The sequence below is a fragment of the Rosa rugosa genome, chromosome 3 (genome assembly GCF_958449725.1).
Source record: "Rosa rugosa chromosome 3, drRosRugo1.1, whole genome shotgun sequence".
NCBI lineage: Eukaryota > Viridiplantae > Streptophyta > Magnoliopsida > Rosales > Rosaceae > Rosa > Rosa rugosa.
The window spans coordinates 33,783,924-33,801,698 of NC_084822.1; the positions used below are offsets into that span (position 1 = coordinate 33,783,924).

At 49.7% G+C, this 17,775-nt stretch overlaps 1 protein-coding gene across 1 annotated transcript; it reads left to right on the forward strand.

Annotated features, from left to right (window-relative positions):
* Positions 1–11,822: 11,822 nt before the first annotated feature.
* LOC133735742 (uncharacterized) lies at positions 11,823–15,585 on the forward strand. Its single transcript, XM_062163175.1, has one exon. It carries the CDS (start codon positions 11,982–11,984, stop codon positions 15,579–15,581), a length of 3,600 nt encoding a protein of 1,199 aa, XP_062019159.1. The 5' UTR covers positions 11,823–11,981; the 3' UTR covers positions 15,582–15,585.
* The last annotated feature ends 2,190 nt before the right edge of the window (positions 15,586–17,775 follow it).

Sequence of the window (17,775 nt, forward strand, 5' to 3'; positions counted from 1 at the left end):
TTCCTCAAATCATATAGAGATTATTGCTCTACATGAAGCAGTACGTGAATGTATATGGCTAAGGTCTGTAATTAGACATATTCGAGGAAGCTGTGGTTTGAAGTCTACCACGGATGAACCTACATGCATTTATGAGGATAATGCAGCTTGTATTGAGCAAATGAAGTTAGGTTTCATCAAGGGCGACAACACCAAGCATATATCGACTAAGTTCTTTATAATCAGCAACAACAATCACTTCTAAAGATTGAAGTGAATCAAATCCGATCAGAGGATAATGTAGCGGACTTATTCACTAAGTCGTTACTTAAATCCACCTTCGAGAAACATGTGAAGAGCATCGGATTAAGAAAGTTATCCAAACTCCCATGATTGTAGTAATCATGAGGAGATATCGACATCAGGGGGAGGTATGATGTCTACATGTTCGATCTCAAAGAGTAAAGGATGTATTGTACTCTTTTTCTCCTCCTCGAGCTTGTTTTTCTCCCACATGATTGTTTTTCTCTAACGAGGCAACGGATGAAGTGTCACCACCAAGTTTGAGCGGCACAAGGGGGAGTGTTGAAGGAAATCAACTTTGTGTGCCTAATCAAACTAGGATTAGTTCTATGATTGTAATAGGAGAGAAGGTTCTAGAATTCCTAGTTCTATTCGGAATAGTTTTCCTTGTATCATTAGAATATGTACTTTGTAATCCCTATATATAGGGCTCCTATTCTCAATAATGGAACATACATGCAATTCTCTCATCAATCTCTCTCAAATCTCTCATTCTTAAACATATAAGACATTCAGACTACATTTATTTCTTTCAAGTATCAAGCAGACAAAACCACATATCATTTTGGCATACATTGTGAGTGTCCTGATGCTACAATTTTTGTTCAACTAAAACCGCTTGAAGCGTAACTGAGGCCCATAATACAGCATGAGCATTTATTGGATGTCCTGCAGATTCGAGGAGTCGATAAAATCTAGCAACAACCATTCATAATTGAAAAACTCGAAAATTTGACACAAATGGGAGCATAAATTAGTCTACAAACAGTATGTGTAATTTCACATTGCACTGACTGAAAAATTCCATCTCAACATGACATTCTTTCTTGCTACACAGCCACGAGAACAATTAAATACTCCCTCGTCTGAAAATTGGACCTAATTAACAGGCATACCAGCTGCCTTCTTCACATTCCCAATGTGCATAATCCTACAGGCACTCAGGGAATTTAGTCTCATAGGTCTGAGGCAACTGCATGAATGAAGTAATTTTTTTCAGAGAGAATATGTTGCAATATCAACAATCTATAAATTGAAAGATAACAGAAAGAGAACAGAGAATTTATGGAAAACCACACACAGAGAGGACCAATTGTATTGCTTATTTATATTATATCTGATACAGGTAACAAGGAAAGTATTAAACACATAGATTTACAAAGAGATTACAGAGGCTAAGCTTAGGCAGCAAGTAGACTTGGCCTCCAAGGCTGGAATCATTTAGAGGATTCTAACGTGTTCTTCAAGGCACGACGATTATGTTCATCATAAACAGCCGTGATAACATGTAATTACTATGAAAGTGGCTGTGATCATCTTCCCAGCAAACCATCTTCCATGGAGAACTTGTCGAGCATGTATTGCAACTTGTGTGTTCTCAAATCTCAAGTACACAAAACCAGCGGTATTCCTGCCCATTAAACGTGTAACAAGAGTCAGACATAAAACTCTAAAACGGAAAAAAGGACACATGCACTAATGCAAACAAAACTTACTTGTCAACAAATATATGTTTCAGCTTCCCGCATTTTGAACATTCCTCCTGAACATCTTCTTTAATGTCCACGTCAATATCTGGTTCAGCCTGCTCAAAAAGGGAACCAACAATTATATAATACAACCACTAATGGAATCAAAATGATGAATTTTTTTTTGAGGGCGTCCACCACAAACCTCAATTTCTTTGGGATCGAACATATTTCTCAACAGTATGCATTCCCTTGGAACACCAATTGTATCTACAGAAGCAGTAGCTGTAGGAATTTGAAGATCCAGAACACCAACTAGCTCATATTGAAAATTTGACTGCATAATATGATTTACAGAAAAGTTACCAGTCAAACTTACCCATGAAGAGTCTGGTTTTGCTGTCGGAGATCATTGCCAATACCAACGGCATCTAAAGCCTTCCACGCATTATGTTAGGACCAGCCCAACAAATCCCTTTTGTTAGCCCGCCATTAGCAGCCCATTAGGCCCAATATGTAGTAAGAGCTGTTATGCTTGGACTGACGTGACTGGTGGTCCTGTACCACACGGTCAGATCCCTTTTTGTCTATGATGGGATACCATCTTTATATGTTGTACTTTTCATCCAGTGAAGATCAATCAAGAATTATGCATCAACTTTGAATTTCCTTTGCTTTAATCTTTCTTACTGCTTTGGCTCCAACATCTGGTATCAAAGCATGGCTCCATCCAGGACCGTGCAGACTTCCGCCCCCTCCTCCCCACCCACTTCCTCCACTCATGTCCCACCACCACCCCCTTCACCACCAACCATACACTTGGCCTCATCTTCCTTCCAACCTGGTGACCAAACCGACCTCCATCTGGCATTGGAACTGTTGTGCGAAGAGTTTTATCACTCTTTAGACTCCGTCAACAACAACCAAGCAGCTTTTCAGAATCACATGTCAGTACAGATGGCAGCCCTCCAAAATACCCTGATGCAGGCCTTAGTCCCCAATCGCCAACAGAAACCTACTCCATCCAATTCTCTCTGCCCAACCACACCTTTAGCCCACTCTACAGTGATACCAACTATGCCTAGCACTCCTTCAACTTTTCCTCAAATTGCTTTCGGCAGCATCCCTTCCCCTCTACCGAGCCACACTAACTTGGGATCCATCTCTAGCCCCCTCCCAACATCGTCCCCACACATGCCTACCCAACCCCAACTCTCTATTCCACCAACATATTCCACCATCACCTCACTGTCAGGCCCTCACTTCACAGGGACCTCATCCCCACAGACACAAACTCACACCTCCCTACCTGACTTCACCATCCCACCAACCTCTTACGCCACCATTCCCAGATTTCACCACAACACGCATACCCCCATTTTCAGGCCACCCAAAATTGACTTACCCCGGTTCACCGGAGTTGACCTTATTGGTTGGTTCAACATGGCCGAGCGGTACCTCCGCTCCCAACGCATTCCCCAACACGAGCATATCCCCACTGTGGCTTCCCATTTCGGGCCCGACGCATGTATGTGGATGAGTTGTTTCGAGCAACGTTTCCCGGCTGCGACTTGGGAAAGATTTGCTACTTCATTTCTGGAGTACTTTGGCGTCGGCAACGATGCAGACTTCCAGACCTCCCTGGCTCATCTCCAACAAACCACCTCCGTCGATGACTTCATTGTGGCTTTCACTAAGCTTGCTTGCAGAGCTCCAGGATGGTCTGATGCCCAACTCCTCTCCGTCTTCCTCAGCGGCCTCAAACCTGAGATACGGCATGACGTCATCGCCTTGGAGCCACGTTCGCTGACCTCAGCACAGCGCCTAGCGCGCCGGTTTGAAGCCAAATTGGTTGATATCCGATACTCGAGGCAACAGCGAACGACATCATGGGCCCACTCTACCAGGTCTGGTCAATTCTCTTCTCACCCATCTGCCTCCCCCTTAAGCCAAACTGGCTCACAAACCACCCACAACCAGCCAAATTCCTCAAACACCTCCCACTTCAATCCCAACAATAAGCTAAAATCTGATGTCTCTTACTGCAAATGGTCCCCTAATGAGCAACGTGAGCGCAGAGCCCAAGGCATCTGCTACACTTGTGACGAGACTTAGTCAAAGTCACATGTTTGCAAAAAGTCATTCATGGCCATCCTGGAGTCACCATCCCTGCCAGAGGACCCACCTTTCGAGGACTGTCCAGAGGATGAGCCCACCTCTGATTCGGAGCATATCGTACCCCTCCATGCCATCACCAACACCACCATGTGCGAAATGATGAGGTTCAAAGGAGAGATCAATGGGCACACCGTCGATGTTTTCGTCGACTGTGGATCAGCCAGGAATTTCCTCCACCCCAGCGTTGCTTCCAAATTAGGTCTTCCAATTGCCACCGCCGAACCGATTCAGTTCACCTCGGCCACCGGTCAAACGGTCTCCCCATCCGGCCAGACCCTCGACATCACAGTCACCATCCAAAGTTACCAATTCAAGAGTTCCTTTCTCCTTCTTCCGGTACCTGGCTGTGACTTACTCCTTGGTGCTCAGTGGTTGGACACCCTCGGATTCGTAGGCTGGCATTTCTTGGACAAGGTCATGATGTTCATGGCCGACGGGCATTACCATATTCTCCAAGGCCTTTGAAAACCACCCTCGCTCCACGACTCCTCCTCTCTCATGGCTCTTCTCTCGCACGAGCAGTTGGACTCTGGGCTTCCAACAATGAGTCCTAAAGTGCCACAGACAGAGGCCTACGGTCCAGAAATACAACAACTACTCTCAGTCTACAAAGGCTTATTTGAGGAGCCCACGAGCCTTCCCCCCATCCGGCCCATTGACCACCGGATCCCACTCTTGCCGTCGGCTGGACCAATCAACGTTCAGCCCTACCGCTACCCTCATAGCCAAAAGGCCGAGTTAGAAGCCCAAGTGAAAGACATGCTTGCCAAGGGGCTCATTCGACCGAGCCGCAGTCCATTCTCCTCACCAGTCCTCTTGGTCCACAAGAAGGAAGGAACGTGGCGTTTTTGTGTCGACTACCGCTCGCTCAATGAGGTCACCATCAAGGATCGATTTCCCATTCCGGTCGTGGATGAGCTCTTGGATGAACTCCATGGTGCCCATTATTTCTACAAGTTAGATTTGAGAGCCGGTTACCACCAAATTCGAATGTGGGAGGACGACATCCATAAGACGGCATTTCGTACTCACGACGGCCATTATGAATTTGTGGTAATGCCCTTTGGGCTTTCTAATGCCCCTTCCACTTTTCAATCCTTGATGAATCATATCTTTAAACCACTTTTACGAAAATATGTATTAGTGTTTTTTGATGATATATTGGTGTATAGCCTGGATTTTAAATCACACTTGGCACATCTTACCGAGGTATTCCACTTATTGCAAGAACACCAATTGAAAGTTAAGCTTTCTAACTGCTCCCTAGCCCAACAATTAGTGAGCTACTTGGGCCACATTATCTCAAGTGATGGAGTTGCTATGGATCCAGATAAAATTCAGTGCTTGAAGGAGTGGGCCAAGCCCCAAACCGTAAAGGGCCTCAGGGGCTTCTTGGGCTTGGCTAGTTACTACAGGAGGTTTGTGAAGAATTTTGGGCTAATAGCCCAACCCTTAACAGCCATGCTCAAGGCTAACAATTTCACTTGGACACCCCAAGCAGAAGATGCCTTCCACCAATTGAAGATCGCCGTCACCACGGCCCCGGTTCTGGCCATGTCTGACTTTTCCCTTCCGTTTACGGTGGAAACGGACCCTAGCGGATTGGGCATTAGAGCGGTTCTCTCCCAAAATCAGCACCCGATTACCTACCTCAGCAAGACCCTTTCCCCCAAGAACCAAACCTTGCCGGTTTATGATAAGGAGATGACAGTTGTCTTGTATGCGGTCGAAAAATGGCGGCCCTACCTGCTTGGCCACCAGTTTACTATTCTCACAGACCATCAAAATTTGAAGCATCTGCTAGACCTGAGGATCTCTACTCCTTCACAACATAAGTGGTTGGCCAAATTACTTGGGTACGATTATAAGATTGAGTACTGGCCCGGCCATCTCAACACCATCCCCGATGCCCTTTCCCGCAGTCATGGACTTTATGCCATCCAGGCGGTCTCGGCCCCCATTTTCGACAGCCTCCAACAGATCCAACAGGCATGCTCAAGAGACCCAGAAGCACAACTGATCCTTCAAGCTCTCCATCAGCAACAACCTACAAAGAAAGGCTTCTCTATGATCAACAATCACCTCATATACAAGGAGAAATTCTTCGTACCTCAAACCTCAGAATGGCGAGCCAAGATCCTCCATGAGTTCCATTCCTCGCTCGAGGCCGGCCATTCGGGCTATCTTCGCACCTTGGTTCGCTTAGCCCGCAATTTCAAATGGCCGGGAATGAGGAAGGATGTCAAGGCTTTTATAGCCGCCTGTGACCAGTGTCAGAGACAAAATTATGAAGCCATCAATCCACCTGGGTTGCTCCAGCCTCTACCAATCCCAACCGGCATCTTCTGTGACGTTTCCATGGACTTTGTCGATGGTCTCCCCAATTCTCATGGCATGAATGCTATCCTGGTGGTTGTTGACCGCTTATCCAAGTATGCCCACTTCATTCCCATCACGCACCCATATACAGCTTCTCAAATTGCTGAGGTTTTTGTCAAAGAAATCTTCAAACTTCATGGCATGCCTCGTTCGATCATGTCGGACCGAGATCCCATCTTCCTCAACCACTTCTGGGAGTCCTTCTTCAAATTACAGGGCACCAGGCTTTGCCGGAGCTCAGCCTACCATCCCCAATCGGACAGCCAGACGGAAGTTGTCAATCGCACTCTTGAGCATTATCTTCGTTGTTTTGTTGCTGACAAGCCTTCCTCTTGGCATGGCCTCCTTCATTGGGCAGAGTGGTGGTACAACACCACCTACCACTCTACCATCAAGATGCCTCCCTTCCAGGCCCTCTATGGGACTCCACCGCCTACCATTCAGCGATACCTGCCTAGTTCGACCATCGTCCACGCGGTGGATTCATCCTTGCAATCTCGTGACGAGCTATTACAAACCCTCAAGCATCACATGCGTTTGGCACATAACAGTATGAAACAACAATCAGACAAACGTCGTACTGACCGGGAGTTTGCTGTTGATGAGTGGGTTTTCCTCAAGCTTCATCCATATCGCCAAAAGTCTCTGATAAAAAGGCCTTCCCATAAGCTGTCACCCCAGTTTTACGGACCATTCAAGATCATGGAACGGATCGGTAAAGTTGCTTATCGGCTCGATCTGCCGGCGTCCTCTAAGATTCATCCCGTTTTCCACGTTTCCTTGCTGAAGCGCCGCAACGGTGACTCTACTCCAACATCTCAGACCCTTCCCCACTTTGATGCCAACGGAGAGGTCGTATGGACATCGGCCAAGGTATTGGATATGGCAGTTGTTCAGAAGAAGGGTCGTTCTGTGACCCAGTGGCTCATTCAATGGACAGGAATGCCTCGAGAGGACGCCACCTGGGAAGAGGCGCAGTCCATCATGGCCCGCTTTCCTCACTTCAGCAGCCGTGGTCGGCCTGCCACTTAAGGGGGCCGGACTTGTTAGGACCAGCCCAACAAATCCCTTTTGTTAGCCCGCCATTAGCAGCGCATTAGGCCCAATATGTAGTAAGAGCTGTTATGCTTGGACTGACGTGACTGGTGGTCCTGTACCACACGATCAGATCCCTTTTTGTCTATGATGGGATACCATCTTTATATGTTGTACTTTTCATCCAGTGAAGATCAATCAAGAATTATGCATCAACTTTGAATTTCCTTTGCTTTAATCTTTCTTACTGCTTTGGCTCCAACACATTAGTCCATATTGCGGGTGCAAATCCTGTTATCCTTAAGCCAAGCTATCAAATGATTCCAGCACTGAGCTTCTAATACCCGGCCTGCATGCACCAACATTTTGACTTTGCTTACATCAATATGCACAAAACATATGAACATGTACTAGTACTTTACACAAAGTCACAGATCGACATGCACAGTGGGAGCGTGACTGTGTCTGAGACAGAAAAGAGTACCTATGAAGTCCTAAGGAGGTTGTAAGGCCAGAAATTCCAGCTCCCACAATCACAACATCTTCGACTACTTCCATGGTTTTTTATTATTCTCGGAACCTTTCTCTTGGTTAATGGAAACAAAAAGAAGTGAAGCACAATACAAAGATATATCCAAGAACAATGAATTCATTGGGTATTTATATCCTGTTATGACAATTAAGATGACGATGACTCAATGAGGGAAGATGACTACTATGGAGTAACAAGGCTAACAATTAACAGGTGCATAACTGCATGTGAGATTCATGCTTCATGACTTTATCTAATAAATTGTGGCCGGATGCATATGAATGAGATTGATTTATTTAATAAGCACCAATTATTCATAAAACCCTTCTCCTATTTCACCTGAACTTATGAGTTTCCAACCGTGCTCCCAAAAACAACTTCAACTACTCATGAAAACAAACTACTTCAACTACTGTTTGTTTGTAATAAGTAGTTAAAGTATTTAGGAGCCTCATGGACGGTCGGAAACCCAGAAGTTCAGGTGAAACGGTAATATAAGAGTTTTATGTATGAATAATTGTTGCTTATTAGATAAAAACATGATCTCATTTATATCCAAAGTTGATTGTACAAATGAATCTCATGCAATATATAGGCCCCTCAAGTAGAGAGCCGGTGCTCTATGACTCTATCACAGGTTGCACCGTTGCACCTCTTCTAAGCCAGCCTTGCGAACTCCCATCCTGAAAAGGAGCCATCTTTGGGTTCTAGGATAGTTTCCATTACCCAGAGATCGGAACTCCCAAGAAGACAATCCCACATTGCTTATATACCCATTAAGGGATCCATTAAAGAGCAAGACCTTCTGCCTCTATGGCAGAGACAAATCACATTGAGATTTAAAGTTCCTAAACTCTTCCATTTAATAAAGAGATAATACAAGTTTTGATTTTATACAGAAACCCTTTTCCTAGGGCACTCCAATAGTAATTCTTCATGTTACATAGGATTATTAGAATTACAAATATGACAGATATATAAGAATACTTGCAATCTTGATAACCATTATACAGAGGATGTATCATTTGCTCATTGCAGTTAAGAGCTTCTGAGCTTACCACAATCATAATCAGCCTTCTTCAACCGCAACCCGGCCAGGATTGGAGAGAAAAACTTGTCCCTCAAGAAAGTCATTATTTTTCCATCAGCCTCCTGTATAAAACCAACCACATAAGCTGTACTAATAAGATCAAAACTTCTCCATTTCCTCTCACTAGCATACTTATTCAATCCTCTTTCAATCATTTTATATTCCACTTTTCCTTCTTCACCTTCATCTCTAATTTCTTGGCTCCGATTCTCCAACAAGGCCTCACCGAGACACCTTGCTAATACAACACCATCCTCTAATGCAACACAGCCGCCTTGTCCAATGTCTGGGGTCATGGGGTGGAGCGCGTCTCCAGCTACACATACTGTACATACATGTACATTTGCAAGCATAATTAGCTATAATGGGTCACGCTCATTCGACCGCCAAAGGTACTAATTCCAACCAAAGGAATGACATGCAAACACACCGCCAGGCGGGCTACAACCTCGGCGGCGGATCACCCCCAGATCACCGCCAACGCGCCGCCACGCGCCGCGCCAAGGTAGCATCAGAAGCTCCCAGAGCTGGGGACTGAAGCACATCAGTCCCACATCGAAAACAAAGAGAAGATCAACCTCTTCCTCACCTATAAAAGGTTCTCTCCTCTCTCCTCATTAATTACGCATTCAATACTTACCTACTGTTACTTTGTCAACATAAATACATTGACTAACTTAGGCATCGGAGAGTTGAAGACCGCCCAACGCGGTCTCCCTCTGACGCCCTTTGTATTTTACTTGACAGGTAGCGGAGACTTTGAGAACGTCACAAGTATCGATCCGCCCACGTGATCAGCGTTAACAAAGGTTCAGCTACCGCCGAACTTTTAGACATTAACATTGGCGCCGTCTGTGGGAATCCTTGAACAAAAGGTCATCCCACTACATCCACCATGACTAACGGTAGCGGAGGGAACGCTGAGGAGCGGGCGGACCAGTCCACCATCCCCCAACCCTCCGATCCAACGATAGGCGTTAACCGCGCACTATTTACAACACCAGCCAACCCCGGCGGCGAGGCAAACCCAAGCAGCAGCCGCCCGCCGGGCCAGGATCTCGTCGCTATGTACGAGATAGCACTGGCGGATCTTCATAGGGCAAACAGAGAGCGTGAGGAGGAGCGTAAGGAGAAGGCTGAGGCCCAGGGACAGGTGGCTACGCTCTTGGCACGTTTTGAAGAGCTAAAGAGGACCCTGGAGCCTACCGCCCGCCCAGCACTGAGCGAGCAGTCACGCAGCACCAGACGTAGTCGACCCGGCACTGGCACATTGGCACCAGGGCCAGTCATACAGATGCAGGTACCGCTGAACCCACCTGAGTTGTCGGGAATGGGACCACCGCCCATCCCCCAACTAATGATTGAGCAGGAAGCGGAATCAGTGCCGCATACCAACCGTTCGGAGGCTAGGGCAAGGACTGAGGGCCATCCGCCTGCGCCAAGGCGCAGGCAGGTCCAGCGGAATACCCGGGCTGACACCGCCAGCGATGCAACCGCCCAGATATTGGAAAGGATGCACCAACTGGAGCAAAGGCTGATCCGGGCGGAGTCGGGCGCCCCAGCGCCAACCCAGAATCCACTCTTCGCTTCCAGACCTGGGCCATTCACCGCTGAGATTCTGCAAGCTATCAGACCAGCGTCTGCAAAAACCCCAAAGATGGCGCATTACGGCGGATTGTCCGATCCCTTTGTCCACATGGACACCTTCAAGAAAGTCACCAACAACAAAGGATTCGATGACGCCACCTTGTGTCACTTGTTCAGTGAGACGTTGGACGGTGAGGCAATGAACTGGTTCTTTGAGTGTCCGCCGGGGTCTGTCAACTCATTCCATGCACTATCACATGCCTTCCTCTCCCGGTTCATCCTATTGTCCGCCGGACACCACAACACAAGTCAACTGTTTAGCGTCAAGCAGGGGGAGGACGAATCACTGAAGGCCTTTGTCACAAGGTGGCGGGCGGCAGCATCTCAGTGCCGTGACCTAGACAAAACGATGGCGTCAGCGGCCTTCAGGAAGGGACTGCTCAAGGGACCGTTCCTCTATCACCTCAACTACAATCATCCCAATGCGACGTATGACCACGTCATGAGTGAGGCGGTCATTCACTCCCAGGCGGAATTCATCACATACGGAGAAACCCCACCGCCACCACTAACACCAAAATCAACACAGCCATCTTCCAGTCATCAGGAAACCGCTAGCAAGACCCCCTCAGCACCATCAACTGACAAGAAAAGGGAGTGGCAACAGGGCCACCACCAGAGCAAGCGGCAGAAGGACCAGCATTACCATAAGGGCAACCGCCCAACCCATGGGGATAACAGCAACAAGCAGGCGGAGTCCTCGCAGCGGTATGCAATTTTCACGGTCCTGACTGCCTCATATGAAGACATCTACAATCAGTGCAAGGATCAGATCCCACCGCCACCCCCTCCAAAATACCCAAAAACAGGCAAACCCAGGAACATCGGCAAGTGGTGCAAATACCACGAGGACAGCGGCCACAATACCAATAGCTGCAATGCTCTCAAAACGGCCATCGAGACCTTGTACCGTGACGGCAAGTTGGAGCAGTTCAAGGTGCGTCAACCACCACCAGTAATTGCCAACGTTGAGACCTTGGGCCGCATCAACACCATCGATGGCGGTGCTCCAATCACCAGCATGTCTCACAGGGCAAGGAAGCACTATGCACGCGCTAATCACCCAAAGGAAGTCTGCAACATCCGCTACGAAAGATCCGCCAAGCTCCCAAAATCAGGTTGGGAACCTATTACCTTTTCGGATGAGGAAGAGCGCGGAGTGCATTTACCCCATGACGACCCATTCTTGGTCGATGCCATTCTGGGCAAATTCTCGGTGGGGAGAATTTTGGTAGATAGCGGGTCCGCTGTCAACGTCATCTTCAACGGTTGCTACGACCATCTCAAGCGGAACAAAAAACTACTCCAGGATCACGAGCCACTGCTCAGCTTCTCCGGTGACGTCACACAACCGCTGGGGTCAGATTACATGCGGCTGGTTATTGGCACTAGCCCCTGCATGGCGGAGGTACATACAGAATTCATTATTGTCGACTGCTTCAGTTCGTACAACGCCATCATTGGTCGACCAGCGCTTAACAAGCTCAAGTGCATCATTGCCGGGTACATGCTTCTCATGAAGTTCCCCACACCTAACGGCACGGGCTGTGTCAGGGGAAGCCAACAGCTGGCACGAGAATGTTACTCAACGACTATAGCGCGGTCGACGCGCCGCCATGAAATTCTGACAGTGGGTAGTGAGGCACCGCCACCAAACATCTTTGAGGATCCTAGGGATGAGGAGGAGAAGTATGTACGGAAGGAGCCGGTCGACCCTGACACGTCGCTAAAGGTTGTCTGCCTCTCGGACGAACACCCTGAGCGGACAGTCCGCATAGGCGCCCATCTAAACCCAGAGGTGGAGGCAGAACTCACTCAGTTCCTACGCGATAATGCCGCCGTCTTTGCATGGTCATACGCGGACATGCCAGGTATCTCTCCTGAAATTATCACTCATAAACTGACCATCAAACCCTCCTTTTATCCCATCAAGCAGAAGCGAAGGGCCTTTGATGAGGAAAAATACCGGGCAATCAGAGAGGAGGTTGCCAAACTCCAGGACATTGGGTTCATCCGCCAAGTCATCTATCCCCAGTGGATCTCAAACCTGGTAATGGTCAAAAAGGCCAGCGGCAAGTGGCGGATGTGTGTCGACTTCAAAAATCTCAACAAGGCATGCCCAAAGGATAGTTTCCCGCTTCCTCGTATCGATCAGCTAGTCGATGCAACTGCCGGACATGAGCTCCTCAGCATGATGGACGCTTTCTCCGGATACAATCAGATCAAGATGCACCCCAGCGACCAGGAATGCACCACCTTCACCACCGACAAAGGCCTCTACTGCTACAATGTCATGCCTTTCGGTCTGAAGAACACCGGTGCAACTTACCAGCGGTTGATGAACGCCATGTTCGCTGAGCATCTGGGAAAAATCATCGAGGTCTACGTGGACGACATGCTAGTCAAGAGCGTAAGGGCCAGCGGACATGTGGCAAACCTCAAGGTCATAGTAACCATTCTCTTGGCCTACGGCATGCGCCTCAACCCAGAGAAGTGTTTCTTTGCGGTCACCGCAAGCAAATTCCTGGGCTACATCGTCAGCGAGCGAGGCATCGAGGCTAACCCAGACAAGGTCCAGGCCATCCTTGACCTGGCAGACCCTAAATATAAGGTACACGTCCAGTGCCTCCAGGGCAAGTTAACCGCCCTTTCTCGGTTCATCTCTCGACTCACTGATAAGTGCGCCTCATTCTTCAAACTCCTCAAAACAACGCACAAGAAGGTCATCAACTGGAACCCAGAGTGCCAGGCGGCGTTCCAGGGCTTAAAGGAATACCTGGCGGCAGTCCCTCTCCTTTCTGTTCCTGTGCAAGGAGAAATACTATTCATCTACCTGGCGGTTTCGGCATCGGCGGTAAGTTGCGCCATTGTCCAGCGGGAAGGCCAAGATGAGCTTCCAGTGTTTTACGCCGGCAGAGGCATGAACGGAGCAGAAACGAGATATCCTCCCTTGGAGCAACTGGCCCTCGCACTTATCGTTGCTGCCAGACGCCTCCGGCAATACTTCCAGGCTCACACGATCCATGTGTTAACCAATCAGCCGCTGCGGCAAGTGATGCAGAACCCTGAGCACTCGGGGCGCCTCAGCAAGTGGGCCATTGAGCTCAGCGAGTTCGACATAGATTATAGGCCAAGAACCGCCATGAAAGGCCAGGCAGTGGCGGACTTCATCGCTGAGCTAACCGAGCGACAGCCGGAGCCCGGTGTTGAGACAAGGCCCGGAACAGAAATGGTGACCGTTGAGGAGGTAGCCCCCCCACAGTCAGATTGGAACCTGCATGTGGACGGCTCCGCCAACGCCAAGGCCAGCGGCGCCGGAATCATCTTAACAGGACCCGGGGGACTGAACGCGGAATATGCGTTAAAATTCAACTTCAAAGCTTCAAACAACATGGCGGAGTACGAGGCACTCATCGCCGGTCTACTCCTCGCCATTGACTCGGGGGCTGACAGCGTCAACATATTCAGCGACTCCCAGCTAGTCGTTAACCAGGTCAACGACAGCTTCCAAGCCAAGGACCAGCAGTTAGCGGCATATTTGGGGTACGTCAAAACGTTGCTAAAAAAGTTCAAATTTCACAACATCACACAAATCCCCAGGGAAAAGAACGCCAAGGCTGATTCACTGGCGAGACTGGCAACCGCCCAGCCACATCAGAGTCCAGCGGACACAAGGGTAGAATACCTTGACAAGCCAAGCATCACAAAGACCCTGGCGGAGATCTTCAACATTGAAGTCAACTCCAGCTGGATGGACGAGATCATTGCATATAAGCGCAACGGCACATTGCCAGAGGATAAGATCCAGGCAAGACAGCTCAAGCGGAGAGCAACCCGCTACAACATTCAGAATGGCAAGCTGTACCGTCAGGGGTTCACCTACCCCAACCTCCGCTGCCTAACCCCAGAGGAGGGAAAGATCGTCCTGGCGGAAATCCACGGCGGAGAATGTGGAAACCACTCGGGTGCCAGATCATTGGCCAACCGTACATTGCGACAGGGCTACTTCTGGCCCACACTGGGTGATGACGCCCGGAAAATTTCGAGGTCTTGCCACAAATGCCAACAGTTCGCGGATCTCCCACATGCACCGGCGGAACCTCTGTCAGTCATCATCGGCCCTTGGGTTCACTCCACGTGGGGCCTCGATTTGATGGGAAAATTCCAAACCGCCAAGGGCCAATTCAAGTACATCATTGTAGCCATCGACTACAACAGCAAATGGATAGAGGCGGAGCCACTAACGGCAATTACTACCGCCAAGGTCATTCGCTTCCTCTGGAAGAACATCTACTGCCGCTATGGTGTCCCACACACAATCATTACAGACAACGGTACACAGTTCAACAATAAGGAACTCATATCGTTCACCGCCAACTTGGGCACCAAGTTAAGTTTTGCATCTGTCGCCCATCCCCAAACCAACGGCCAGGTCGAAGCAGCAAACAAGATAATCAAGAAGCTGCTAAAAAAGAAGCTCGACAGCGCCAAGGGTTTATGGGCGGAGAAGCTTCCAGAAGTCCTATGGGCCATCCGGACGACTCCAACTACCGCCACCGGCGAAACTCCTTTCTGCATGATGTTCGGCACAGAGGCGGTCCTACCTATTGAAGTAACTCAGCCTACCGCTAGGGTCGAGGGCTACTGCCCAGACACCAACGGCGACGGCATCAACCTGGACAGGGACCTCCTAGAAGAAAAAAGACTCAAGGCCCATTTGCGCAACTTGCAAAACAAAAGGCTGGTATCGCGTTTCTATAACGCCAGAGTCAAAGCCCGGAACCTCCAACTGGGGGACTGGGTAATGAAAGAAGTCATTCCACCACCAACAAAGCTCCGCCCAACTTGGGAAGGCCCATACAACATTGTGGAAGTCGTGAGCCCAGGCACCTTCTACTTAATGGACAAGGATGGCGTCAAATCGGCCCACCCTTGGAATACTGAACACCTTCGGTATTATTACAAATAGTCAGACCGCTACCCAGGAGCATCTTGACTTAGCTAAATTTTTGTTTAATATTTAGCTAAGGGAAGCTACCCGACGGGTACTACCCCACTTTTGTACGCTGATCAATCAGCTATCAATGAAACGAGGAATTATTCAAACCATTGTTACCAAGTCTAGCACTGAGGGCAACTGGCAACGCCAGCGATCGTCAGCGGACCTCGTCCGCTACGAGGTGCACTTGGACCAATTTTAATTCCTTTAATGTGTCATTGATTGACAAAAGCAAAATGTAACTCAAAGTACTAACGGTACAAACACATGGGGCAAACACAAACTCAAAATTTCATATTATTCAGCAAAACATTACAAAATGGCATGCCTCAACGGCTACAAAAGAAACAAAGTTGAAAAATCGGGAGCGGTCCAAACTGGCCTCAGGGGTGGCCTTCGACATCTTCTGCTTCGGCAGGCGGCGGCACGACCGCTCGACTCGTCTGATCAGATCCTCGCGCTGTCGGACTTGGAGTCTCGATGGTGCCATCCGCACGGGTGTGCGCCGCCAGGAAACCAGCGCACGACACCTCCGATGGGGTGGGGTTGGGAGTCTGCTGGGACCCTTCCGCCGGATGCGCACCACTTTCCCCGATACCTGACCGGGCACCTCCCGCTGGAGCGGCCACGCCGTCTCTCTCCGTGGGGGTACTCTTGACTGGCGGCGCATCGGGCTGCGACGCTTTGGCGAAGTCGGTGGCACCCTTCCGCTTCAGCATATCTATGTTTGCCAGGGCCCCGGCCTTCGCCGACTCGGTCATCCCCTTCTTAAACTCCGCAGACCGCTTGAATGCCTCGACAGCGGCTACCGCAGCGGTATTCCCTTCAGCTCTCAGACGAGCAACCTCACCTTCTAACCGCTTCAACTCCGTCACCCTGGCGGCGGACTCCCGCTGTACGATAATAAGTTTTTTGTCCTTGGCGGCAATCCGATCCTCCAGCAACGCAACGTCCCGCTCTAACTTGGAGACGCGGTCATTCCTCTCCAAGTCACGCTCGATGGCCACGCGAAGCTTACCGCGGGCATCGGCAAGGTCACACTCTGCCTTAGCCAGGCGCCGCTCTGCCTCTGCCAGCTTCTCCTTCTCCTCCGCCAACTCCCTCTGGAGACCTTGAATTTCCTCCCGCAGCTCCCCCTCGACCATGGGCTGCTTCGACGCCGCCACAAACATGTCGTGCAGTCCCGCAGATATTTGCCCAAACGCCAGGTTGAAGGGCGATTGGTCAATTGCTGTCGGGCGTGAGATACCCGCTAGGCCGCCGAACCCTAGCCGTTCGCATAGGTGGAAGAGAAATTCCCGCTCCCCATCCGTCATGAACGGTGCGTACTCGGCAAACGAGTCTAGCTCGCTGGCGACGGGCTCTTCCCCCTCCCCCACAACAGTCTTCGACGGAGCTCCTCGGGCCCTCTTCTGTCGGCGCGAGCCGATCACCTCCACGTCCTCCCCCTCTTCCTCGTCAGGGGAGTCGGCCTGCCGACGTTTTCTCTCCGGCGCCCTCTGGTTCCCGGCGGCAGTCTTCGTCACCCTCACCGGCGGTTCCTCCCTTGCTGCAATGACAGTATCCGCCGACGGCACCACCTTTTCCTTTTGGGGGCCACGCCTGTTGGCGGGCATCCGATCTTTCTGCTGCCCAGCCGTAGCGCCTCCCTTCTTCCCGCCAGCTACTGGGACCCCCGCCTGCACTACCGGCAGGCCATCCTCACCAAGATGGGAGTGGTGCGGCATTGGCAGCACTACCGGAACCTCCGACTGGCTCAGCGCCAGTGTCTCGGGGTTCACCAGCGTCTGTTGGGCCGCCAGCCCCTCGGCGTACATGGTCTCCAGAAAATTGTCCACCTCGGCGCGGTCCATTGCTTTTTCGAAAGCGTCGCGGCTCGACTTATTTCCTGGCGGAGTTTCTGGGAAAATATACATAAGCCAGTCAGTCTCGGCTACTTATTACAAAGGAAACATCGGTCTGACGGAAATTTCTTACCAACGGAGCGAGTAAGTTTCTGGTCGACTAGCAACTCCCAGCCAGTCAGAAGTCTAAAGTCCAGCAGGTTACGGTTCCGCCAGCAGCCTCTGATACGAGCAATGCGACACTCCTCCTCCCGCGTTAGGTTGTACCGCAGTCCCGCTGCACAAACACAAGCGGATTAGTAAGAATACAAAGCCTTCAA

Bases quoted from the DNA above. Each gene is read 5' to 3' on its own strand.
- LOC133735742 (XM_062163175.1), top strand. From the start codon at position 11,982: ATGCGGCTGGTTATTGGCACTAGCCCCTGCATGGCGGAGGTACATACA.